Below are 26,450 nucleotides of genomic sequence, written 5' to 3' on the forward strand. Positions count from 1 at the left end.
GTGAGCTCACGGGGCTCAAACCGGAATGTTGCTAACACTGGCCCTGGCAAGAGCTGTGCTTCGCAGAATCTACTACCGGATTGGACGCGACCATATTTTTATTTTTTATTGGTTTGATGTGTGGATGAACTCACAGCCCACCTGGTGTTAAGTGGTTATTGAAGCCCATAGAAATCTACAACGTAAATGCGCCACCCACCTTGAGATATAAGTTCTAGGGTCTCAAGTGTCGTTACAACGGCTGCCCTACCCTTCAAACCGAAACGCATTACTGCTTCACGGCAGAAATAGGCAGGGTGGTGGTACCTACCCGCCCGGACTCACAATAGGTCCTTCCACCAGTAATTACGCAAATATGAAAGATTCCTGAATCTCGTCAGCGACATTTTCACCCGCTCGGAGGAACTTCCACTTGTTGATTCTACCACACTCGTGTTTTCACTGGTATATCATCCATACTACCTGGAGCCACTGCGTTCACCCACAGTGCGTTTCCAGAGATATTTTTTGCCACATAGCATCCGGCTTTGTAATGAGCTCCACGTTGCTTCCCGAGCGCTATGACATATCCTTCTTCAAACGAGTGGAGAGTGTTTAACGGTAGGTAGCGGCTTGGTTCTGCATCTGGCACTGCTGAAGTCCATGGGCGACAGTAATCACTCACCATCAGGTGGGCCGTATGCTCGTCTTCCTACAAGGACAGTGGATGAACACAGGGTTCCAGATGGTATGAATGAACTTTGCTCAAGTATTTTGCTCAAGTGGATGAACTTTGCTCAATCAAGTAGGTAGTATCTGCTCAATGGGCGGGGCGATGTTAAATACAAGATGATGGGAACATCTCAAATACAGACAATCTTAGTGCGAGGCATGAAGCGTGCCGGCTTACAATTGAAAGTTTCGCTACTTATGTAATTACTTAAACACTGTTTCTTGTAATCAGTCAACATGGCCGCGGGATGGTCGTAATTCAAAAGTAATTGCATAAAACCGAAGCGGCCCTCGAAATAATTTGTGTCGAACGGACCACGGACACACAATGTCTAGATGTGACCGGCCGTAAGTAGCCAGGTACTACTATAAATAGTTAGTTATTTTAATTGTAAAATCTTTACATTTAACAATTGATTCATTACATCGTCATTAACATTTGGAATTGAAGACAAAAAGAATGTCGCTCATGCGTATCGGAATGACGGTAAAATGTCCAACCATTGACCAAACGTTATCGAAAAACATTCTTTTTGTGGCGGGTAGCCATCATACAACACAAGATATTTGACAGATGCCTGAATCTCGCTTACGACATCTTCAAGATAAGCTTGCATATATACAAGTTCCGAACAACAACATTCGGACCGTCGGTCTACCGAGCAATATCCCCGCTCGATGAGGAGATCTTCCTTTCGTCGTATATACCTACCTACAAACTGGTGACCTGCGATGGAACAGTTGCAGCCTTCACATTGTTAGAATTGTATAATTCCTAAACGTATCTTTATGTTAATACCAACTGACAGCTGTCACTCGCTAATATGTGTCAACGTCATTCGTGTGCTCGCCCCTTTTTCTTCTTGCGACGTCAATGAGTACGGACACAAAAAAAGTGTAAGTTAGATTTTTTTTTTTTTTTTTCCTATCTAAGCTGATAGCCCTAGCGGCTATTTCAGCGTAACCCTAACTTTAGTAGGTGAGCTCACGGGGCTCAAACCTGACGATGTTGCTAACACGAACCCTAGCAAGAGTCGTGCTTCGCAGAATCTACCACCGGATCGGAAACGCGACCCACTGAGAAGATCCGGCGAGAAACTCAGTGGGCTGTGTCTGAGAGTTAATTTACTCGTCGAGCCCTTCGTCGCAAGCGACGGGTTCGACGAGAACGGTGACCGGTGCTTGAAGTACCTAAAAGCACCGTTAGTGGATCGGGAGGATCCGAGATGACGTGTTTTGGGCGACGTCGACTGCTTTCCATTCTGTCCGCAGGATCGGGAATGTAGTTACCGGCGGCCACGATGAGAGGGTTCTCGTGTCGTGCCGCTTTATCGAAGTGGCGCATGGACGCCGACTGCAGATACTTACTGATGGACTCTAAGTCCAGGTCGTCATGGAGGTCGACATTCCTGACGAACTACGGGGCTCCGACGGCTATCCTGCAAAAACGGGATTGAATGATTTGAAAGGATTTTAAGTGTATGCGGGCCGCGTGAGCGAACACTACACTTGCATAGGTCATGACAGTAAGTTAGAATAAAAACTATCCATGAAAATCTGCGTCTTTATTTTAAGAAACCCAGACGATCACTCCAACACACCCTTCATCATCAACGCATCAAGAACTTCGGTTACCACATATTCATACAGCGAGAAAAGAAATTCGTTCCAGAAAATTTTGGAACTCGCCATAAGATCTCTTGAGAAGCTGCGAATGAATACTGTGGTCCAGACGGTAGAGTTGAGCACTACTTAAATTACTCCGTTGAAGATATGATATAGAAAGCCAAGATATAAGTAATGTATCTTAATAACTTGTGTTTTTTATGTATCTTTATAGCTTGTGATGTGTATTGTGTGCCTAATAAATAAAAAAGATGTGTGGTGTCGTGGGACACCGGACAGGAACGAAGTTATATATGAGTCGACTATTATCAAAGCCGGCAATGTGACTTTTGGACAATTATTGGTAAATCAGAAAAACGAATTATTGACTTTGTATTCCATTGGCAGTCACAAAACTCTTCTGAACGACATCTTAGATAAATAACAGGTTAAGTATTAACCTTTATTTAATGCAGGTTTTGAACCGTATTCTTTGAAGGAGACGATTATATTCAAATCAATCTGTATTGACATATCAATAACATTTTTTTGTTCAAATGCACAGATTGCCACCTTTGATAATAGACGACTCATATATATAAAAAAAAAAGAATTACGAGAAAAAAATCGCGCGGTGAAATATCGCTGTGCGGAAAACAAGGCCTTATTCCACGGACTTTTTCTTACGGTTTTTACTATCACATTTTTTTCAGTTCGGTCGCGCAGCAAAATCCCTATCTTCTCCAAGCCTGCCGTAAGGAACTTCGTTCCAATAAAATAAAATAGAAGTAGAGGTTCAATCAAGACATGCGCACGTTGATACCGCTTTGCTACTCGTAAAACTACCTATACACACATACACACCTACATACTTAACATAACCACTTTAATCTTTACTTTTGTTTTCGAAGATATTGAAAATATCATGTTTCATTCAGTTATTTTATGTCTCCAAAACATCTTGTTGTAGCAGCTACATCTATTTTATGGGACCCATAAACTCTGACTAAAGTTGTTCATACACTTAAAAACCTTGAAAAAGAGAATAGTGTCTATCGCGATCACAAAAGCTGCGCTTTTAATCGAATGTGCGAGATTTTGTGTATCTTTTATAAACGGGTTAGGTTAGTTAAACTGGTTTTTTCAGGGTCACGCTCAGGGCTGACGATGCACTGAGCGAGTAGACCGAGCCTTAATGCCACCAGACCCCCTAACGCTAGTGCATTTCTGAGACCTTTTTTTCCCCTCCGTATGCTGTTTTTTTTTCGTTTGTTTTGTTGCTTAGCCCACCTGGTGTTAAGTGGTTACTAGAGCCCATAGACATCTACAACGTAAACGCGCCAACCACCTTTGAGATATAAGTTGTAAGGTCTCAATATAGTTACAACGGCTGCCCCACCCTTCAAACCGAAACGCATTACCGCTTCACGGCAGAAATAGGCAGGGTGGTGGTATCTACCCGTGCGGACTTATAAGAGGTCCTACTACCAGGAAAAAATAATAAGTCTTGAGAGGCTATTTACAGCTTTACCCTAGAGTGTAGTCAGTGTAGTAGTCCGGCTCAAACCGGATGTATTGCTAACACTGGCCTTAGCAAGAGCAGTGCTTCGCAAAATCTACCAGCGGATTGGAAACGCGAACCACTGAGAAGATCCAGCGAGAAGCTCAATGGGCTGTGTCTATGGGTTAATACGAGACCTATAAGCGTGGTCAGTATCAATCACAGTGACAATAATACAAAATTAAATACCGGTTCAAATTTAAGCGCACGATTCTTACTATATTTTTTACAGTGGCCCCAATCTGATCCAGTAAATAGACATCTTTGTATTTATAAGTAAAATGTTTATTTAACATTGACTAGACATAGCCTGCGGGTCTACTCGTTAATTTGTTCATTAGTTACGTAAATTACGTATCGACGTGCGCTTAAAAATATGTTGTTAATTTTTCACGCTTTTAAAGAAGTTGTGTTGCCCATGGGCACTTATTGGAACGCTTCAAGAATAATAGGCATTGATCGTGGTTTGAACCACATACTACTAAACTTCTCGTGGCCTCAGACATGACGATTAGCGTTTATCGGAGGTTATGTGTACATCGAAGTTCTTTATATAACGCGACTGTCAGTTTTCCAATACAGAACTTAGGGCAAAATTAACTTTTTTTAAATCTTATTTAAATTCATTTGTCTTGTGGCGGGTAGCCATCATACAACACAATATATTTGAGGGATGCCTGAATCTCGCTTACGACATTTTCAAGATTGGCTTGCATATATACAAGTTCCGAACAACAACATTCGGTCTGTATCCGATGATTTGCAAGCTCTATCCGATGATTTGCAAGCGAAGTAAATTGTCCCTTAGAAATAAGTTGACATTCTATAAAACTTGCATACGCCCCGTCATGACCTATGCAAGTGTAGTGTAGTGTCAGAAGTACAGTAGTGACAGAATGGAAAGCAGTCGACGTCGCCCAAAACACGTCATTTCGGATCCTCCCGATCTACTAACGGTGCTTTTAGGTACCTCAAACACCGGTCACCGTTCTCGTCAAACCCTTCGCTTGCGACGAAGGGCCGCGTTTCCGATCCGGTGGTAGATTCTGCGAAGCACGGATCTTGCTAGGGTTCGTGTTAGCAACACCGTCAGGTTTGAGCCCCGTGAGCTCACCTACTGGTAGGGTTACGTTGAAATAGGCTATCAAGGCATCAGCTTAGGAAAACAACAACAACATTCGGACCGTGGGTCTGCCGAGGAATCACACCCATTCGTTGAAAGATCTTTCTCTCCGACCTTATACCCTCCACAGTACTATTGCTTTTCAACAACCTGCATTAAATAGATACAAGTGTAATATGGTTGAATTAATTAGATCAGCGTCTACCCTAAACTTGTCTAGTCGTGAAGATGCCGTCACGAGTGTAGGTATATGCGTGCACGAAAGTGGAAAAATCTTGTAACTTTTAATTTATCATATCCGTTGAGAATAAATATACATAGAAAACGCAGATGAAGTTTCTATTTGCAGTATCAAAATAATAGATTTTCATTAACAATAATTACACATAAAATTACGGTACTTTACAAAAACATACTAGACTGTGTTTCTGCTTGTTCCGGCTAGATTGATTTTGATGGGAATTTCACTGGCAGGTAACTGGTGTCTTAAGTAATAAATTAGGGTGCGTTGGTTTTATCTATATATTAATACGTGAAGCAAAAACTTTGTATCCCTGTTTACGAAAATTGCGTGGACAGAGGAGTATGAAATTTTCCACACTTATACAGAATATAGAGAAGAAGTGCACAATGTTAATATTTTTTTAAAAGAATGCATAAAAGATACATTCAATCAATAAAGAAAACATTACACACACTACATACCATGTATTTGACGCACACACGCATGCGTACTATTTATTGTCAAACTTTTGTTCTTGACGTCTGTTGTCAAATTGAGAATAGATTAAATATTGTTTGTCTTTATTAATATTTTTTTATAGTGTAGCCTTGGCGAAATTTGTGATTATAGAAGTATAAAATACAATAATAGTGTACAAACTTACAATTTCAATTAATTATAGTAGAATTTCGACTACTGCGGGACCTCTAGTAATTACAAATCGGCAAAATGTAAAATCCGCGAAAATCTAATCAAAGTCTCTTTGGCAAGACAGGAATCGGCAGGGTTTGTTACATAGGAATGCGAGCTCACAAAACCGCCCACCATGTTATAACTTAACTTAACTTTACTTAGTTGGTAACTTTAACTTATAGATTATATTATAGATGTTATTATCGATTGCGGAATTCAATTAACTTCGTTTTTAATACGCTTTTTCTTGAACATGATTTTGACCCCTTCAAAACGTCGGATTAACTCGAAATTTGGCATACTTATTAAGGACCGATGACAATTCAACATTAAAAAAATATATTGAAAAAACAAATTAATAAATTGAAATTCAACTAAAAAGTTAAAAATAAATAATAGATTAAAAAACACTAACAAAATACACTTTTATAGAAAATCCAACTAAAAAATAGTTTTTTTTTTAATAAATTTGAATTAAAAATAGTGTAAGAAAAAAATGATTTTATTGTAAAAAAAAAGCGTGGGGTGCTAAAAAATATTTATAACTACCGATAACATTTTTTTTTTTTTTTCGGGTAGAGGGCCGAACCTCCTACGAGGTCCCCGCGCCTAGGGGGCGCGCGGGGTATGTGAGACTCAACGATCTGCAAGTGTTCAGAGCAGATCGCGGGCCCAAGGATTTTAGGACCCACCCACGCACCCCACGCTTTTTTACAATAAAATAAAAATTTTCTTACACTATTTTTAATTAAAATTTCTTAATTATTCCTTAGATCAGTGGCTTCTTATTTCTTCACCTTGCTTATTTCTGCCGTGAAGCAGTAATGCGTTTCGGTTTGAAGGGTGGGGCGCCGTTGTAACTATGTTTGAAACCTTAGAACTTATATCTCAAGGTAGGTGGCGCATTTACGTTGTAGATGTCTATGGGCTCCAGTAACCACTTAACACCAGGTGAGCTGTGATCGTGCACCCATCTAAGCAATAAAAAAAATATTGTATTAACACTTTCGCCCGCAACTATCCACGCACATACGTATACACTTAACACTCGCTAAATATCACACTGATCACGACATCATTAAACGCAGACCTATCACGAAACTAGGGTAATTAGGTACATTGCACACTTGTGTAGTTCACGCTAAGTGCACACGCACAGACACAGGCCAGGCTATGAAGCAGTCAGACGTCATCTTCACCTGCGCAGACGCTTATTTTCCGATAAACCCTCACCTTTCACAATCAGATGCCCGTGTACTGGCTTATAGATGAATAGATTCAGATAAGTATCACAGAGGATCCAGTCATCGTTCTCGTCGAACCCGTCGCTAGCGATGAAGGGCTCGACGAGTAAATTAACCCACAGACACAGCCCACTGAGTTTCTCGCCAGATCTTCTCAGTGACTCGCGTTTCCGATCCAGTGGCAGATTCTGCGAAGCACTGCTCTTGCTAGGGGCAGTGTTTTTTTTTATTGCTTAGATGGGTGCCTCACAGCCCACCTGGTGTTAAGTCGTTACTGGAGCCCATAGGCATCTATAACGTAAATGCGCCTCCGACCTAGAGATATAAGTTGTAAGGTCTCAAGTATAGTTACAACGGCTGCCCCACCTTTCAAACCGAAACGCATTACTGCTTCACGGCAGAAATAGGCTATAGTGTTAGCAACGTCGACAGGTTTGAGCCCCGAAAGCTCACCAGCTACTTATCAAGGTTACGTTGAAATGGTCTCTCAAGAACATCAGCTTAGGTAGGAAAAAACAAAAAGAGCTTTCGTTGAGATACTTCGGATAAAACATCGACAATCGTCTGTAGCTTAACGTTATCTGAAATGTAAACAAATAAATATTGAACAAACTCCTCACCCGCAGCGACGTTACCAAATCAATATTTCTCAAAGGACCTCAAAGTATTCAACAACTAATTATTTTAATTAAAACTCATGTAACTTAGGCTAGAAAAATGCTGTAGAAGTGAGTCAGTCACTTAAAACAGCATATTAATAAATATTTTATAAGGAAAGTTGAAATATTCAAGTAGATTCCATTCGTATATGACATTTTATTACTATATTTGAGAATTTTATGTTGGAGCGAAAAAATATCGGTGGATTCCGCCGGGCTTCTCAATATGTCTGATTAGCACAAACACATGCTCGGTTTCGCGACGACTTCAACACTAGTCACAATTTAAATATAGCTATAAACAAACATAAACCCCTACATAACTGCCTTCATCAACCCATATCCACCCATTGATCTCTGAAAGCACCCTATTCTCTTCGGTCTCTTGCCTTTCTCATCCTACCAACCGCTTTGACATCGGTCCACCGCGTTGGCTGTCCGCTCACGTTACCGCGTCCAGTACGAGGTCTCCACTCCAGTATGCTTGTGCTCTATATTAGTAGGCAACATTGGAAGTCGTTGTGGCCTTAAGGATAAGACGTCTGGTGCATTCGTATGTAGCGATGCACCGGTGTTCGAATCCCGCAGGCGGGTACCAATTTTTCTAATGAAATACGTACTCAACAAATGTTCACGATTGACTTCCACGGTGAAGGAATAACATCGTGTAATAAAAATGAAACCCGCAAAATTATAATTTGCGTAATCACTGGTGGTAGGACCTCTTGGGAGTCCGCACGGGTAGGTACCACCACCACGTCTATTTCCGCCGTGAAGCAGTAATGCGTTTCGGTTCGAAGGGTGAGGTAGCCGTTGTAACTATACTGAGATCTTAGAACTTATATCTCGAGGTGGGTAGCGCATTTACGTTGTAGATGTCTATGGGCTCCAGTAACCACTTAACACCAGGTGGGCTGTGAGCTCGTCCACCCATCTAAGCAATAAAAAATAAAAAACATAAAATGCAAAAATACAAGGAACACTGTCAGGGGCCATTGTTTGTTCCTTACAACAAGATTCCACAAAAGGTTTAACCCACCAGCTTTCTCTGCGCCACTCTCCAGGCGCGAAGTAAGCTTTGCAATGTGCAAACGTGTGGAGACACGTGCCTAACAAAAGTTGAAAGGTAGTCTAATCTATTCCAAGCTTTAAGCTATTTTTATTGCGAATATCCTTAGAATAGATTCTGCGGTTTGAGCCCAAAAATCCAGACATATTTTCGTATAATATTGGTGTAGATTATTAGTATAGAGTATACCTATAAGAAAGTTTATAGATAAAAGCACATTGGTATAATGGTAAGTTGCCACACACCCCGATGTGGGTCCAGTCTGATACATTTTATTATTGCTTTGATATTCGCTTTTTTTAGTTAAATTTTTTAATAAGCGTTCAAAATGAAAGAATCTTGTTATATCAATAAAAATACGAGTCCACTGCATAACTGCTTTTGTTGTTTATTTAATTTCCGTTATAACTTAAAAAAACTTTCTATAATGCTATATAATTTTTTAGGTAGGAGGGATTACTGGTGACCCGGAGCCCTTTCAGATTGACCAGGACAGTTGGGCGAGCAAGAGCTCAGCCAGGAGGAGTGGGATCTGCTAACAGCTACCCGAGCGCCTCTGAAGGAGACCTAACAACTCAAGAGCGGCTGCTTCGCGAATATATCTATACTATAGGCTGCGCGGAGAATTTGCCCACTGAGTTTCTCGCCGGATCTTCTCAGTGGGTCGCGTTTCCGATCCGGTGGTAGATTCTGCGAGGCACTGCTCTTACTAGGGTCAGTGTTAGCAACACTCCGGTTTGAGCCACGTGAGCTCACCTACACACGTTAGGGTGAAGCTGAAATAGCCTCAAGGCTATCAGCATAGGTAGGAAAAAAAAGCGGAGAATCTCACAGAATACAATTTAACCAGTCATGATCGGAATTGATCTTAACAAAAGTTAACTAGCTTCCTATAATGGTTCCTAACTCAGAACATTACCCAGTTATCGCTACACATCTCGTTCCATCTCTCGATGCCTTAGTTCAGTTCTAACTGGCGACATGTACTTGCTCATTTTAAGCTCAACTCTAAAGCAATAGACGTTTCTCATTGAAGCTTATTATCATACAATGGCTGCTCTCGGTTATTACGCAACCTAAAGCTCAGACAAGTCCTTAACAAGCAATTACTGTATTGTAAATGCGAGTGTCGGATTTATGTGCTGTTTGTTTGATATTCAGGGAATTAGATTTTAAGGTTTCTGTACCGTGAGCAACGGCAGGGTTGGGTTTTGTTAAAGTGGGATAGGGGAGGAAGTGGAGAGGGGAGAGGCAATAATTACTTCAATATTTTTAAAAACCGACTTATTTAAAACAATTTAAATTAAAATCGTTTAAAAAAAGTTATAGATAAAAGTTATATAAATTGGCAAAAATCTTATTTTGCAAATTGAATAATGGAATAATCTATCAAATTAGTGTATTGTCATCGGTCCACATACAAACATACATACAAGTGAAGCTAATATAAAGCTAGTAAAAAGGTACGTCAGTGTATCTAATAATAATTAATGCATTATTATGTCATGGCTCCGTTTCGCGTGAAAACAAACTTATTTTTGAACCAGTTAGGCAAGGCTCTGCAGGAGTCAACCCTTACTGGTGGTAGGACCTCTTGTGAGTCCGCACGGGAGGTACCACCACCCTGCCTATTTTTTATTTTTTATTTTTTATTGCTTAGATGTGTGGACGAGCTCACAGCCCACCTGGTGTTAAGTGGTTACTGGAGCCCATAGACATCTACAACGTAAATGCGCCACACACCTTGAGATATAGTTCTAAGGTCTCAGTATAGTCACAACGGTTGCCTCACCCTTCAAACCGAAACGCATTACTGCTTCACGGCAGAAATAGGCAAGGTGGTAGTACAGTGCGGACTCACAAGATGACCCACCACTAATTACGCAAATTATAATTTTACGGGTTTTGATTTTTATTACACGATGTTATTCCTTCACCGTGGAAGTCCGTCGTGAATATTTGTTAAGTACGTATTTCATTAGAAAAATTGGTACCCGCCGGCGGGATTCAAACACCGGTGCATCGCTCGATACGAATGCACCGGACGTCTTATCTTTTAAGCCACGACGACTAAAGGGCTATCCCAGCTTCTCACGGACGGAGAGGTGAGCTCACGGGATCAGCCTGAGAGAATTTGCTAACACTAACCCTAGCAAGAGCAATGCTTCACTGAATCAACCACCGAATCGGAATCGCGACCCAGCGAGATGAGAAGAGCCAGCGAAAAGTCGGCGGCTTATTGTGTATACTCTCACGTAATACTTTGTTAAGATCAGCTCAAGCATCTCATCATATCATTAAAATAATCTCTATAACTTACACAGTCAGAATACGAAAATAAAATTAAACCAACGATGTATTTCATTTTAATAGATTAATTCTCTTAATTCGATCTCTGACCTTGTGACCCTTGACCCGTTAATTAAGTTTCGTTAAGCCTGCACTTTCTAGAATGATCTATCAAATTTGACGCGTTAATTGACAACTCTGAACATAAATAGTATCTCTTCTATGTGAAGGTGTTTTTTTTTTAAATCCATATATTAGTTGCCGGGATCGGAGTACAGTGAAGACAATATTCTCCAATCCCATTTAGTATCCAGGCGCTGTTATTAAAACAATCTGTAAAACTCTCTTAGTGATAATAACATTTTTTTTTAGCATTTATTTATTTTTTGTCCGATATCCCTCTTTTGAATATGTGCGTGCGGTTTACCAAAGGAAACTTTCCAAATTAAAATCATCTTGATTCTTTTATGTACAATAGATAAATAAATAAAATTAAATATACCGTAAAGTCATCATAGATTTCGGCTGTTCTTAGGCAGTTAGAACAGCGCCCCTAGCGGCAAATGTAGGTAAACGTTCCAACTGCATACTAATTTGAGTTAACTTTTATGCCATCGAGAACGTTAATAAGCGCACTGTTTAGTAGTTAAAACCTCCAACACGCTTTCCAGAGATAAGTTCGGGAGAGACTTGCTTATTAGAGCTCATTAGTGCTAAATTTTGTTCTTGACATCGTCCACAGAGAAACGTCTGGTCGAAATATCAATGATTTTAATAAAACCACGCCCGTAGCGCCCTCATGGAACACGAGGCTTTCGCAGCAAAAATAAAATACTTTTACGCTATAATCAATCGTGTTTTTATCATCATCTTATTGTTTACGACATTTCGAATGCTACCGTATTAGATAGTATACTAAATACGACTTGTTTAACAAAATAATATTAGCTTAATAAAGTTTTTGAAACGTCTGAAATAATAAATGATGATCCGAGATTAAACGTTAAAGAAGTTTTAAATATGTATGTCTACGACTCTCGAAAATCGCAGAAAATTCCAGAAATGTGATATGTACGACTTAGATTGTTATTAATGACCTTTTCTCAATTTAAATGTTTCAAAAGTACGTAATGGTTGGTAGTTAGAATTACAGCGCCATCTATTAATACATTATCAAAGCAGCACTGCATTTTTTTGTTCTGTGATACAATTATCAATTTATAGTGACATCTATTGTTACTTAGAAACACTACATTGAAAGTCACTTCATGATTCTTGAAGCAATGGTCAATTATACCGCTAGATGTCACTATACTAAAAATAGTTTAACACAAAGAACTATCTTTTTATCTAATTTTGGCAATCTTGTTTTATTTGAAGTCAAATTAGTTTACTGTGATTTTAGTAGAAAACAAACAAATTCCTTCACTTAACAGTCTTTATTTAATACTAATGATTTACAAACATAATACTTATCTGAATACAAATAAACTACTACCTAACTTCCTACGTAACAACACTACGGAATATTAATATGGATTTTATTCATTTACAACATCATACTAAGCAAGCATTTCGCTTTCAATTATTCTCTTTTTGCTTATAGTTGTTATAAATATGTGATTATTGAAATATAACTGTAACTGAATTCTTATTTGAATGCTAAAAATGTAACTGGATTTTTATTTCTCCAATAAATCTATATTTTTTAAAGATCAAGAAGATAAGAAAGTTGAAGAATACATTAATTACCTCTTTTCAACTTTACTATCAAATTATTATTCTACGTCTGGACTTGCGTATTTAGGTCCTACAAAACAGAATGTTCGTAATTAATTTCAGTGACATATTATTACGTGAAAAATCGATTACTTTTCGATTACACACTAAAAATAAATGACATTACTTCTTTAACTCAAAAACAAATTTTTGGTTACAATACTTTCTATTGGTGGCTTCATGCAAAACGCTCTTAATGCTCCACCTATTACCAATATTATTATTTTTACGTTTATTTAGCTTCTAGTCAAAAACTCATTGGCAATGGCCTTCCAGTCCGTGGGGTCTCCGTTCTCTGTGGGTTTCGTTTTCCTGATCTTTCGGAGCAGTTCCCATCCATTCGCTTTCTCAGTGGACGTGACATACGTGTTTTTCGGGTCTTGTTCCAGAGTGTACGCGCCTAAGATCAAACTCTGGACCAGACGAGCCGAGATCAGGGTCTGAAATACAACGGATTCGTATATTGAAACAATGTACAGTGAAATCAAATTTGTTTGTAACGCAATTTTTTTTTCCTACCTATGCTGATAGCCTTGAGAGGCTATTTCAGCTTCACCCTAACGTGTGTAGGGGAGCTCATGGGGCTCATACCGGAGTGGTGCTAACACTGACCCTAGGAAGAGCAGCGCTTCGCAGAATCTACCGCCGGATCGGAAACGCGACCCACTGAGAAGATCCGGCGAGAAACTCAGTGGGCTGTGTCTGTGGGTGTGGTGCCTAAAAGCACCGTTAATGGATCGGGCGCATTCTTTGTAACCCAGTGGATTGTATCAATAGGAAATTGACTATATATCTCATGGTGATCAAATTAGATTAAGCATGTGTCCGGCAGTGGGTAGCTTTGGATTGATGTTGATGATCTCAAAGAGTACCATAGTGTCCTTAGCACACTCATATAAACAATATTACAGGATTTTTTCAGTTTTATTAACTAAATCGATGGTTTGGAAAGTCGTATATTATTCACGAATTTTAATTATAAGTTTGTACAATGTCTGATCATAAAACATTAGAATAATTCGTAACCTATCAAAACGAACCTTCAATAGTCTGTATTCTTCATCAGGCAGCCTCCTGGTGACCGTGTAGCCGGCGAGCACCAGTCCCCCTACCCTGGGGTCCCCGGACATCAGCATCATGTACGTCATAGTGATGGCCAGCTCAAACACGTAGTACGAATATTGGATGTCCCCAAAATCGATCACTCCTGATATGCGATAATCCGATGCGCTAGAACCATGAGAAATATACAGTTTTTCTATAGCTTCTATAGATGGATGGACGAGCTCACGGCCCACCTGATATTAAGTCTTTACTGGAGCTCATATACATCTACAACGTAAAAGCGCCACCTACCTTGAGATATGAGCTCTAAGGTCTCAGTATAGTTACAACGGCTGATCCATCCTTCAAACCGAAACGCATCACTTCTTCACGGCAGAAATAGGCAGGGCAGTGGTACCTCCCACAAGATGTCCTACCACCAGTAATTACGAAAATTATAATTTTTTGGGTTTGATTTTTATTACACGATGTTATTCCTTCACCGTGGAAGTCAATCGTGAACATTTGTTGAGTACGTATTTCATTAGACAAATTGGTACCCGCCTGCGGGATTCGAACACCGGTGCATCGCTACATACAAATATATTGGACGTTTTATCCTTTAGGCTAAAACGACTTTAATTTCATTGCTTATAATGTAGTTCACATCACCGGTGATTTTTTTTCAAAACACTCCAAGCTTATCGTGTTTCGTAACTTCAAAACAAACTGTTGTTTTATGATAAGATACGGGCCGTCTCGAGCGACACGTCAAGCTTATTTTGTTGACTGTTAGCTGGAGATTAATAGGGAGAAGGAGCCCGATCTTTACCCTCGACATCTGTGGTGTGGGATGTGTTACAGTGGACACATTTACCGATGACACAAACATAATGTAACAAAGAAATAACTCATAAAAAGTGTTAAGCATGAGTAACTCTAAAGCATAACTTGAGACGGAACTGATGGTAGGACCTATTGTGAATCCGCGCGGGTAGGTACCACCGCCCTGCCTATTTCTGCCGTGAAGCAGTAATGCGTTTCGGTTTGAAGGGCGGGGCAGCCGTTGTTACTAGGTATACTGAGACCTTACAACTTATATCTCAAGGTGGGTGGGGTGCATTTAGGTACGTTGTAGATATCTATTGGCTCCAATAACCACTTAACACCAGGTGGGCTGTGAGCTCGTCGACCTATCTAAGCAATAATAAAAAATTAAAGTTTTTGCCTCAAACTCCCTATTTCTGCCGCGAACCAGTCACTCGTACCGGTTTCACCCGTTATATAATTAAGCCACTGCTACTAGCTTCAGTAACCACTTAACTCCCGGCGGACTGTGAGCACGTCAGTCCAGCCACAGCAATAAAAGAAGACCAGCGCTACTAACAGCACACCCCAGAATCCAGTATTTCCACTAAAAACTTACAAACGCTTATCCGCGGCATAATGTTTCTTTATTTATTGCATAGATGGGTTGACGAGCTCACCACAGCCCACCTGGTGGTAAGTGGTTACTGGAGCCCATAGGCATCTACAGCGTAAATGCGCCGCCCACCTTGAGATATAAGTTCTAAGGTAGCAGTATAGTTACAACGGCTGCTTCGACCTTCAAACCGAAACACATTACTGCTTCACGGCAGAAATAGGCAGGGCGGTGGTACCTACGGACTCACAAGAGATCCTACCACCAGTAAGCACACACATGTCCACATACCCAGCATCCTTCGGTAGAACAAGCACGTTCATCTCATTGATATCACCATGGATCACTCCCTTCTCCAGCTCGTCCAAGCGTGGCACCACAGCATACTTGAATTCTTCTATCACCTGTAGCCAACAAATAATTTTACACCTTCGAACTTAAAGAAGAATGAGACAAGTTAAAATGGAACTTAAAACAATTTTTTTAACAATAAAGAAATCGACTTAAAAATATATATATGAATATTCTCAACACAGTCGAAGTCACAAATACGTCATATTTAAGGAAAACTCCAACTCTCCCAGACAGATCTTGATGGAATTTAACATTGTGAAATAAAAAAAGTGTTATCAAATCGGTTCAGCAACACAAAAAGGTCTAAAACTTATGAGAATACCTTCGATCAACAATAGTGACATGAAAATACAAAATACAAATAAAATGAAAATAAAAAATGAAAATACAAATAAAAATACATTTGAAATGAGAGAACCTGATCTTTTTTGTAGTATTTTGCGTAAAAATAATCTCTCTCTTAAATCAAATAAAAATAATTAGCTATTTGTATATCCTTGTTCTCATTTCAGCCAGGATGGCAATAATGAAAGTGATTTCCTTTTAATTAGACGACCATTCCGGAAATTTGGTACGCCAACTCCGCTTTTATTAGTTTCAATTCATGATAACGTTTTGGCCATATTTCCGTGGCTTCCAGGCATGAAGGGGTCATTGCCGAGAGCTGATAGGTATACGACGTGTGCAGAGACCATCCTTGGAGCCGAAATGAATGAAATCGAGATAGAACTTTATGTTACATAGCTTTTGAATTGCACGCAATGGAACGCAAATGTAAACCGAAGTGCCGCGCGAGGTCGTCGACCCCACGGTCGCGGGTGACGCTACAATCTATTACCGGTAACCTTTAGGTACCGGTACTACTAAATATTAAGCAAATAAATCGACTAGTATGTATGTACATAGATACTTTAGTAAAGGTACATTTATTTTGGATTGTTTATGTAATATTTTTTTCTTACCTAAGCTGAGAGCCTTGAGAGGCTATTTCAGAGTCACCTTAACTAGTAGGTGAGCTCACGGGGCTCAAACCTGATGACGTTGCCAACACTAGCCCTAGCAAGAGCAGTGCTTCGCAGAACCTACCACCGGATCGGAAACGCGACCCACTGAGAAGATCCGGCGAGAAACTCAGTGGGTTGTGTCTGTGGGTTATTTATTTAGAAAACCACTTTGAGGATATAGGAATGTTATTTATTAAAGCTGCATAAACCATTATTACCTCTTCTGCTAAATCCAGCTTCTCCGAGTCCTTGATCACATACTTGAATTTCTCCAGCTCTGGGACCATAGAGAGCATCCACATGTGCTGTCTGCTGACCAGACCGGAGTGGTTGAAGTTCTGAAAGAAAACGCGGGTAGTCGATACAAAAATCTAACTCACACTTGAGATTTGCCAATTTGCCATATTACTGGTGGTAGGACCTCTCGTGAGTCCGCACGGGTAAGTACGTTGTAACTATACTGAGGTCTTAGAACTTATATCTCAAGATGGGTGGCGCATTTACGTTGTAGATGTCTATGGGCTCCGGTAACCACTTAACACCAGGTGGGCTGTGAGCTCGTCCACCCATATAAGCAATAAAAAAAAATAAAAAAAACCCTGCCTATTTTTGCCGTGATGCGTTTCGGTTTGAAGGGTCACGCCACGTTAACTGGTCCCGTGCTAAGTTCGTAAAGAACTTGTGTTACAGGTACCAGATAACGGAAATAAATGTAAGATTTTTATTATACACATACATATATTTAATTTACATCCATAACCCTGGAAAAGACATTATATTTATCATACAAATATCTTCCCTTGGCGGGATTCGAACCCGCGACCCCCTTGTGTAGTGACCATGTCACTTACCACTTCACCAGACGGCCGTTAACTATACTGAGACCTTAGAACTCATATCTCGAGGTGGGTGCCGGCATTTACGTTGTAGATGTCTATGGGCTCCGGTAACCAATTAACACCATGTGACCTATGAGGTCTTCCACACATATATGCAATAAAAAAATTGACATCATGGGCCTACATATCATTTATTAGATGACAGCTAATTGTCAATGCCTAGATTAAGAAATGAAGTTTTAACAGCGGCGTATTTAGACAATTGAAATATAGTTAGCAATTGAAATATATAGCGAATCGAGAGGCCCGTCAAGATGGCAGAGATTAAGGTGACGGGCCTGGATGAGTGCGCTACTCAGATGGAAGTGGCCGCCGCTATTGCATCGCAGGGCAACTGCGCCCTCGCACAAGTGAAGGTGGGAGAGCTCCGGAGTTGTTACTCTGGGGCTTTCACCGTGTGGGCGCGTTGCCCCGTGCAGGCGGCCACCCTGTTGGCCACGCCTCCACAAGGTCGGCCTGCCGACTCGCCGGGGAGGCTGCGCGTGGGTTGGGTGATAGCCCACGTGCAGCTGCAGGAGGCACGTCCATGGCGATGCCTCCGGTGCTTTGGCACCGGGCACGGCCTCGCCAAGTGCCCGTCGGCTGTGGATCGCAGCGGACTTTGCTTCCGTTGCTGTCAGCCCGGACACAAGGCAGCCTCCTGCACCGCTGCAACACCGCACTGCGTGTTGTGTGATGCAGCGAAACGGCGGGCCGATCATCGGGCCGGGGGTCCGGCCTGTCTTTCCGCACCCTCCTCCACAAAGAGGAGGCGTGGCGGGAAAAAGAAGAAAAAGTCAGAGGAAGAGCCGGCTGCGTGTGAAACAGCCGGCCCGTCAGTTCCCGCCGCGGCCGTCGGGCCGCAAGGCGGGACGGAAGACGAGGGAGCGATGGACGTGATACCTCAATAATGGATCACGTCCATCGCTTCCTTCAAGCGAACGTGAACCACTCCGCCAGGGCGCAGGATCTCCTCGTCCATACCATGGCGGAGTGGTTCATCGACATCGCGATCGTCGCGGAGCCATACTTCGTACCTTCCGACCGGGAGGACTCCTGGGCCGGAGATGTCGATGGCTCCGTGGCGATCGTGATGCGACAGTCGGCGGCGTTACCCCCCCTTGGAATGGTGGCCAGGGGATCTGGGTACGTCGTAGTTAGGGTCGACGAAACCGTCGTGATCGGGGTGTACTTCTCTCCGAACAGGAGTCTCGCCGAGTTCGAGCAGTTCCTGGGTGGGCTCGAGGCGTTGGTTCATCGCTTCGAGTCTCGCCCAGTGATACTAGCGGGGGACCTCAACGCTAAATGTACGGCGTGGGGATCCCCCCGCACGGACTCGCGTGGCGAATTCCTGTCGGAGTGGGCTTTCGCGACCGGCCTCTGTCTCCTAAACAGAGGTTCGGTCGCGACCTGCGTGCGGTGGAACGGGGAATCACACGTGGACGTATCGTTCGCGTCTCCGTCCGCCGCGCGCCGTGTCTGTGGTTGGCGTGTCCTCGAGGGGGCGGAGACGCTCTCGGATCATCGGTTCGTCCGATTTGAGCTCTCCGTTTCCACCTCGTTGAACGCGCCGGCCGAAGACGCCCGCGGCGAGGAGGAGCTCCCGCGTAGTGCTCCCCGATCATTCCCGCGATGGGCACTGAAGCGCCTGAACAAGGTGCTTGCGGTGGAGGCGGCCACAGTGGCCGCGTGGGCGCCGATGCCCGCGCGTCTAGTGGACGTGGAGTTGGAGGCCGAATGGTTCCGGGGTACGATGCGTCGCGTCTGCGATGCTGCGATGCCCCGGGTCAGCGGTCGCGCTCCGCGTGGCGGTGCGTACTGGTGGACGCCCGAGATCGCGCTCCTCCGAGAGGAGTGCGTGCGGGCGCGCCGCCGAAGCGCCCGCCACCGCCGTCGCCGCCTTCGCGATGCGGACTTCGCGGAGGTGGCGACCCGCCTGCATGCCGACTGCCGTCAGAAGCAGGAGGCACTGCGGCGGGCCATCGGCGAGGCCAAGTCTCAGAGCATGAAGACGCTCCTGGAGACGCTTGACCAAGATCCTTGGGGGCGCCCGTACCAAACGGTCCGCAAGAAATTGCGGCCGTGGGCGCTCCCGGTGACGGAACGTCTCCAGCCTCAGCAGCTGCGGGAGATTGTCTCCGGGCTGTTCCCGCGGATGGAGAGGGGCTTCGAGCCCCCTTCCATGGGCGCGCCACCACGCAGTAGCGTGAGCGGTGATGCCCCTGCTGAGGTGGTCCCTCCGAGCATCTCGGAGGAGGAGATTCGTGCGGCCGTGTCGAGGATGCGGAGGAAGGACGCGGCCCCCGGCCCTGACGGTGTTCACGGCCGGGTCTGGGATTTGGCCTTCGGTGCCCTTGGGGACCGACTCGTGCGGCTCTATGAAGCCTGCCTCGAGTCGGGACGGTTTCCGAAGCAGTGGAAGACGGGCAGACTTGTTCTGCTAAGGAAGGAGGGACGCCCCGCGGACTCACCTGCGGGATATCGTCCCATCGTGCTGCTGGACGAGGCTGGAAAATTGCTCGAGCGGGTGGTGGCCGCCCGCATCGTCCAGCATCTGACGGGGGTGGGTCCCGATCTGTCAGCGGAGCAGTTCGGATTCAGGGAGGGCCGCTCGACCATCGACGCGGTGATGCGCGTGCGTGCCCTCTCTGATGAGGCTGTCGGCCAGGGCGGGGTTGCACTGGCGGTGTCCCTTGACATCGCCAACGCGTTCAACACCTTGCCCTGGTCGGTGATCGCAGGGGCGCTGGAGTATCACGGTGTCCCTGCGTATCTCCGTCGGCTGATCGGGTCCTACCTCGAGGACAGGTCGGTCGTGTGCACCGGGCACGGTGGGGCGGTGCTCCGCTTCCCCGTCCAGCGCGGTGTTCCACAGGGGTCGGTCCTTGGCCCTCTCTTGTGGAACATCGGCTACGACTGGGTCCTGCGTAGCGCCCTAAGTGCTCCTCTTCCGGGTCTGAGCGTAGTTTGTTACGCGGACGACACTTTGGTCGTGGCCCGGGGGAGGGACTTGCGAGAGTCTGCCCGTCTTTCCTGTGCGGGGGTGGCCTTCGTCATCGGCAGGATCCGAAGGCTGGGTCTGGAGGTGGCGCTCGATAAATCCCAGGCCCTGTTGTTTCACGGGGCCCGGAGAGCGCCGCCTCAGGGGGCCCACCTCGTGATCGGAGGCGTTCGCGTCGAGATCGAGGCAACCGGGTTGCGGTACCTCGGTCTCGTACTGGACGGTCGTTGGAGCTTCCGCGCTCACTTTGAAAGATTAGGTCCCCGACTGATGGCGGCTGCCGGCTCGCTGAGTCGGCTGTTGCCGAACGTCGGGGGGCCTGACTTGGTGGTGCGCCGCCTCTACACGGGGGTGGTGCGGTCGATGGCACTGTACGGGGCTCCCGTGTGGTGCCACGCCCTGACCCGCGACAACGTTGCGGCGTTGCGACGTCCGCAGCGCGCGATTGCGGTCAGGGCGGTTCGTGGATACCGCACCGTCTCGTTTGAGGCGGCGTGCGTGCTAGCTGGGACGCCTCCCTGGGACCTGGAAGCGGAGGCGCTCGCTGCGGATTACGCGTGGCGATGCGATCTCCGCTCCAGGGGGGAGCCGCGTCCCGGGGCGGCGGAAGTTCGAGCGCGGAAGCTTCAATCTCGGCGTGCCGTGCTCGAGGCGTGGTCTCGCCGCCTGGCGGACCCCGCCTACGGGCGACGGACCGTCGAGGCGATCCGCCCGGTCCTCTCGGAATGGGTGAATCGCGACCGAGGACGTCTCACCTTCCGGGCGACACAGGTGCTCACGGGACACGGCTGTTTCGGTCGCTACCTGCACCTCGTCGCCCGGAGGGAGCCGACGCCGAAGTGCCACCACTGCAGTGGCTGCAACGAGGACACGGCGGAGCACACGCTCGCGTACTGCCCCGCTTTCGTGGAGCAGCGCCGCGTCCTCGTTGCAAATATAGGACCGGACTTGTCGCTTCCGACCGTCGTGGCTACGATGCTCGGCAGCGACGAGTCCTGGCAGGCGATGCTCGACTTCTGCGAGTCCACCATCTCGCAGAAGGAGGCGGCGGAACGGGAGAGGGAGAGCTCTTCTTCCCTCTCGGCGCCGTGCCGCCGCCGTCGAGCCGGGGTTCGGAGGAGGGCGTTTGTCCAGCTCCAGCCCCTATGAGGAGGCAGTCTCCTCCCGGTGATGGTCACGGGGCGACCTAAGGGGGTTGAGGCTGCGCCGCACGCTACCGTCACTCTAGCGCGCTGGCACCAGGAGGACGGGACGGCGCGTCGGCGGCTGCGGACTGCGATGCGGTCCGCATTTTCGTCGTCGCTGTCGTCGCCGAACATACTGTTGAAGAGCAACCCGGTCGGCGGTGTATCGCGTTCCGACCCGGCAGGCTGGTTCTGGCCCAGCGGGGTATCCCGGAACACCAGCGGCACCGCCCGGGCGGCCTGGTAGGGCCGCCGTACCGCGGAGACCGACGTCGTTGGTCGTCGACTATCGCCTCGACGACCCGTCGGTCGGGCGTCCTCGGGGTGGCGCCGCGTGTCTGGTTGTAGTGTTGACCGCGGGAACCCCCCTACTCTGAACGGGTTCTGACCCCGGACGGAGATCGGACGTCGGGTGTAAGAGTGCAGGGGAGTCGTTTAGTGGGTGGGCCCTAAAATCCTTGGGCCCGCGATCTGCTCTCAACACCTGCAGATCGTTGAGTCTCACATACCCCGCGCGCCCCCTAGGCGCGGGGACCTCGTAGGAGGTTCGGCCCCCGGCCCGAAAAAAAAAAAAAAAAAGGTTATACGTATGGAGTAAAGACCAGTAATTCTGAGATTAATATTTTATTTTAGATCAAATTTCATTTTTTTTTTGCTTAAATCAAACGAGTTGGCAACCTCACGTTAAGTCGTTGCCAGAGCCCATAGACATGAACAACGTGAATGCAACACAACTTGAGACATGAGTTCTTAGTCTCACTTTTTTACAGTACAACGGCTGCCCCACCCTTCAAACCGAAACGCATTACTGCATCACGGCAGATATAGACAATTTATTTATTGTAATCACTTGCAATCTACCCCAATTGCTAGCCCGGAAGGGTAGCTACCACAGTTCTGTGTATTTCCACTACGACGGAATCATATTCTCTGTATCTTTGGTAGGCAGCGGCTTGGCTCTGCCCCTGGCGTTGCTGAAGTCCATGGGCGACGGTAACCACTCACCATCAGGTGGGCCGTATGCTCGTCTGCCTACAAGGGCAATAAAAAACAACTGTTTTACAGAGTGAGATAGTTTTTAGGGATGTTTTTTTTCTAGTGTCATAATATTCATTGCAAAAATGAAAAGCAAGTTCTTGTGACATCTAACTTGAAATAAATTTATTGTTTGTGAATTTTCTATTCGATATTTATCGACAGCATTCCGCCGGCCCAAATCTTGCAAATGCTTACCTGCAATTTGTTATCCAGATTAGCGACAAATTCTCCGAGCTGATACAGGAGAGCTTCGGACAAGGGACAGTTCTTCAAGAGCTCTCCCGGTACATACTCCAGCAGTCTTACGGCGTGTTTCTTGCCTCCCAGGTCCTCGATGGAGTGTAGATGACCGAATATATTCCGTACTGGCTTGGGACAGGTCACGGAGCGAGTGGCTAAAGGATTAAACATAATTTATGGATCTTTGTGGGTAGAAGAGGGTTAACGATAACCTTTTCCCCTAATTAGACTTGAGGTAAATTATTGTATCTCAAGTATATCCGAATAATGTTAATTTCCATACATGACATAGAAAGGTAGCTTTAAACTAAAGTTACCAAACACCAACAGATAAACAATTAGCAGTTAATAAGTTAAGTAGTAATATAAGAATAATTATTCACACTTCATTCGGCCGTCGGATCTGACGTGCGTCGTTGCCACACCTCGGATATATCCGCCGTAGAGAGCCGGAGCTGTGACGAGCTGTGCATACGTAGGCAGAAGCAGGAAGCAGGAGGTAGGAGGTAGGAGGCAGGAGGCAGAGGCACATACAGAAGATATGTGTAGTCGTTACGCTCGAGTATTGAAACAGACTCATCGGAACACATATGTCACATATGTCTTTGAACTGACAATCGGTGGGGCACAAGCATACTGGAGTGGAGACCTCGTACTGGACGTCGTCAGACAGCCAACGAAGTGGACTGATGACCTGGTCAAAGTGGTTGATAGGGACTGGATGCGGAAGGCAAGAGACCGAAGAGAATGGGATGCATTCCAAGATACCTACACTCAGTATTGAATGGACACGGTTTGAAGAATGCAGAAAGAACACGTTGTTTCGGATCCTCCCGATCCACTAACGGTGCTTCTAGGTACCTCAAGCACCGGTCACCGTCCTCGTCGAACCCGTCGCTTGTGACGAAGGGCTCCACGAGTAAATTAACCCACACACAGCCCGCTGAGTTTCTCGCCGGTGTTTCCCGAGCGCTATGACATGTCGTTCTTCAACAAGGCTTGTGGAGAGTATTAAGCGGTAGGCAGCGGCTAGGCTCTGCCCCTGGCATTGTTGAAGTCCATGGGCAATGGTAACCACTCACCATCAGGTGGGCCGTATGCTCGTCTGCCTACAAAGGCAATAAAAAAAATAAAAAAAGTCTTCTCAGTCGATCGCGTTTCCGATTCGGTGGTAGATTCTGCGAAGCAGGGCTCTTGCTTGGGTTCGTGTTAGCAACGGCGTCAGGTTTGAGCCCCGTGAGCTCACCTAGTAGTTAAGGTTACGCTGATATAGCCTCTCAAGCTTAGGTAGGAAAAAAAAGCAGAAAGAACATCGCACGAAAGTAAGTATCGATCGAAAATTAAGTGGTACTCACCCAAAAAATTCATAATCTCATTTTGGGCCTCGACAACGCCGACGTTCTGCGAGTCAATCGAATTCATGATCTTGAGGACGTAGCCGTAGGGCGAGTGGTTCGTGATGAGCGGGTTCTTCATGTTCGGGTCCTCGGTCAGCTTGTAGTTCTTGTCGTCGTAGCCGTTCAGCTCGGTCAGGTCCAGCACGGATATCCCGTAGAGACGCTCGGCCAGTAGCTTCACCTGCTCGTGGTCGATTATCGGACGGATAACCTGCCCCGGCTCCAGTAGTAGCTTCGCGTCAGTCATATTACCTGTCAACTAACCACAGACATTAAGTCCTTACCACTTACCATAACCCCACTTGACGAGTGAGTGTGCCAAGCCTCAGTTCGCAAACTATGGAGAACCTCTGTCAAGGCTGTAATAAACAAGGATTCGATACGACCACACCTGCTCTGTCAAGAGTAACCGACTATGATGATGATGATCTGAAGAAACCAGTTTTTTAGAGCTCCAAATTCTTGAAGCACCATTTTTTTTATTACTCTGATCGGTGAACGAGCTCACAGCCCACCTAGTGTTAAGTGGTTACAGGAGTCCATAGACATCTACGACGTAAATGCGCCGCCCACCTTGAGATATAAGTTCTAAGGTCTCAAGTATAGTTACAACGGCTGCCCCACCCTTCAAACCGAAACGCATTATTGCTTCACGGCAGATATAGGCACGGTGTTGGCACCTATCCGCGCCGACTCACAAGAGGTCCTACCACCAGTGAATTTGAATTGATTGAATCTCTTCCAGAGATCTAGAAGAATCTTCTTGAAAATGCCGATCCAGCATGTTGTCGTTTAGTTGGAATGCAGATTGCTTGACTTCCTAACGCCAGGAAAGTAGTTGGGACAACAAAAATACTCCAGTACGCTGGACGGTTGAGATAAAGGCACGGTTACAGAAAAGTTCATTTCGCTCTTTACTTTAAATATATCAAAAGAGTATTAGAAATGAGGTATTATTTTTAGAAATTTATGTACATAATACCCACAGTAGTAGTATATAAATTTCGTAAAAGGTGCCTCTAAAAATAATCTCGAATGATCTTAAACACGAAATGAACTTCAAAGGTATCTTTCTCAAAATAATAAGATTGTACAACTAGCGCTCTCTAGCGGTGGCTGGGCGTAACGAACATCACATGATGACCAAACCGCATTATTGTGATTGATTTAGGAAAATTGTCCTCAATGGAAATAAACTTACGATCTTTTTGAAATGGAAAAATAAATAACGAAGATTTTTTTATATAATGAATAGTTTTAGTCGATTGGGCTTAGATGGCGGCTTTGATTAGAAAATTAAAATTATTTTGCGTTAATTTAAATTTGTTTGCCTTTGGTATGGCGATAACTCACTAATATATTTTTATATCCTAACTATAGCATTTTATTAACAATTCATTAAGTATAGCATTCATTATTGAGAAGGTAATTAAAACAATTCACTTTGGCAATTTAAGATGAAATTATGACTTGTTCTCAAACCGCGGCTAATAAACAAAACATATAATAAAATTTACCTTCAGACAAACAAACAAACAATTTTCGATCAATACAAGCGTACCGTTGCACTCCTGGGTGTGAACTGATGTTTGAACCACACGGCTACAAGTGCGGGATCATCGTTTGCGCAAGAAGACTAGATAAAACACGAGAAGAGCGCCTTATTAGGTTCCGCGATAGCAATTGATTACCATTGCTGGACTCAATAACGATAGGTATTTTATAATCCGTAGGTAGACATGCGCGCGGGCTGATGATGAGTAGTCGCCGTCACGAAGCCAAGCCAACTTCTGAGGACTCCTTTCAATTACTTTACCGATGGTAAGACCTCTTATGAGTCCGCGCGGGTAGGTACCACCATCCTGCCTGTTTCTGCCGTGAAGCAGTAACGCGTTTCGGTTCGAAGGACGGGGCAGCCGTTGTAACTATAC

General features: G+C 45.0%; 1 protein-coding gene across 5 annotated transcripts; it reads right to left on the reverse strand.

The window, feature by feature from the left end:
• Positions 1–12,601: 12,601 nt before the first annotated feature.
• Positions 12,602–26,203, reverse strand: LOC101742724 (hydroxylysine kinase). 5 transcript variants are annotated; one of them, XM_062676845.1, is made up of 7 exons: positions 26,037–26,203; positions 24,478–24,771; positions 23,078–23,277; positions 17,000–17,119; positions 15,715–15,827; positions 13,997–14,186; positions 12,602–13,396 (listed from the first exon to the last, which is right to left on the reverse strand). In XM_062676845.1, the coding sequence occupies exons 2-7, from the start codon at positions 24,764–24,766 to the stop codon at positions 13,193–13,195; spliced, it is 1,116 nt and encodes a 371-aa protein (XP_062532829.1). In that variant the 5' UTR covers positions 24,767–24,771; positions 26,037–26,203; the 3' UTR covers positions 12,602–13,192. The 5 variants fall into 5 exon arrangements, with proteins under 5 accessions (XP_062532829.1, XP_062532830.1, XP_037877148.1 ...); XM_062676846.1 differs by having other exon boundaries at positions 24,478–24,778; positions 26,081–26,199; XM_038021220.2 differs by having other exon boundaries at positions 24,478–24,778; positions 26,037–26,194.
• Positions 26,204–26,450: the final 247 nt, after the last annotated feature.

This window comes from Bombyx mori, chromosome 28 (genome assembly GCF_030269925.1).
Source record: "Bombyx mori chromosome 28, ASM3026992v2".
Lineage (NCBI taxonomy): Eukaryota > Metazoa > Arthropoda > Insecta > Lepidoptera > Bombycidae > Bombyx > Bombyx mori.

What these genes read in the sequence shown, in the direction of transcription:
- LOC101742724 (XM_062676845.1), bottom strand. Translation starts at nt 24,766, where the DNA reads ATGACTGACGCGAAGCTACTACTGGAGCCGGGGCAGGTTATCCGTCCG. An exon ending in TGAGATTATGAATTTTTTGG is followed by an intron (nt 23,278 to 24,477) that starts GTGAGTACCACT and finishes TTAATCCTTTAG; the next exon opens with CCACTCGCTCCGTGACCTGT. An exon ending in AGCTGGATTTAGCAGAAGAG is followed by an intron (nt 15,828 to 16,999) that starts GTAATAATGGTT and finishes TGTTGGCTACAG; the next exon opens with GTGATAGAAGAATTCAAGTA.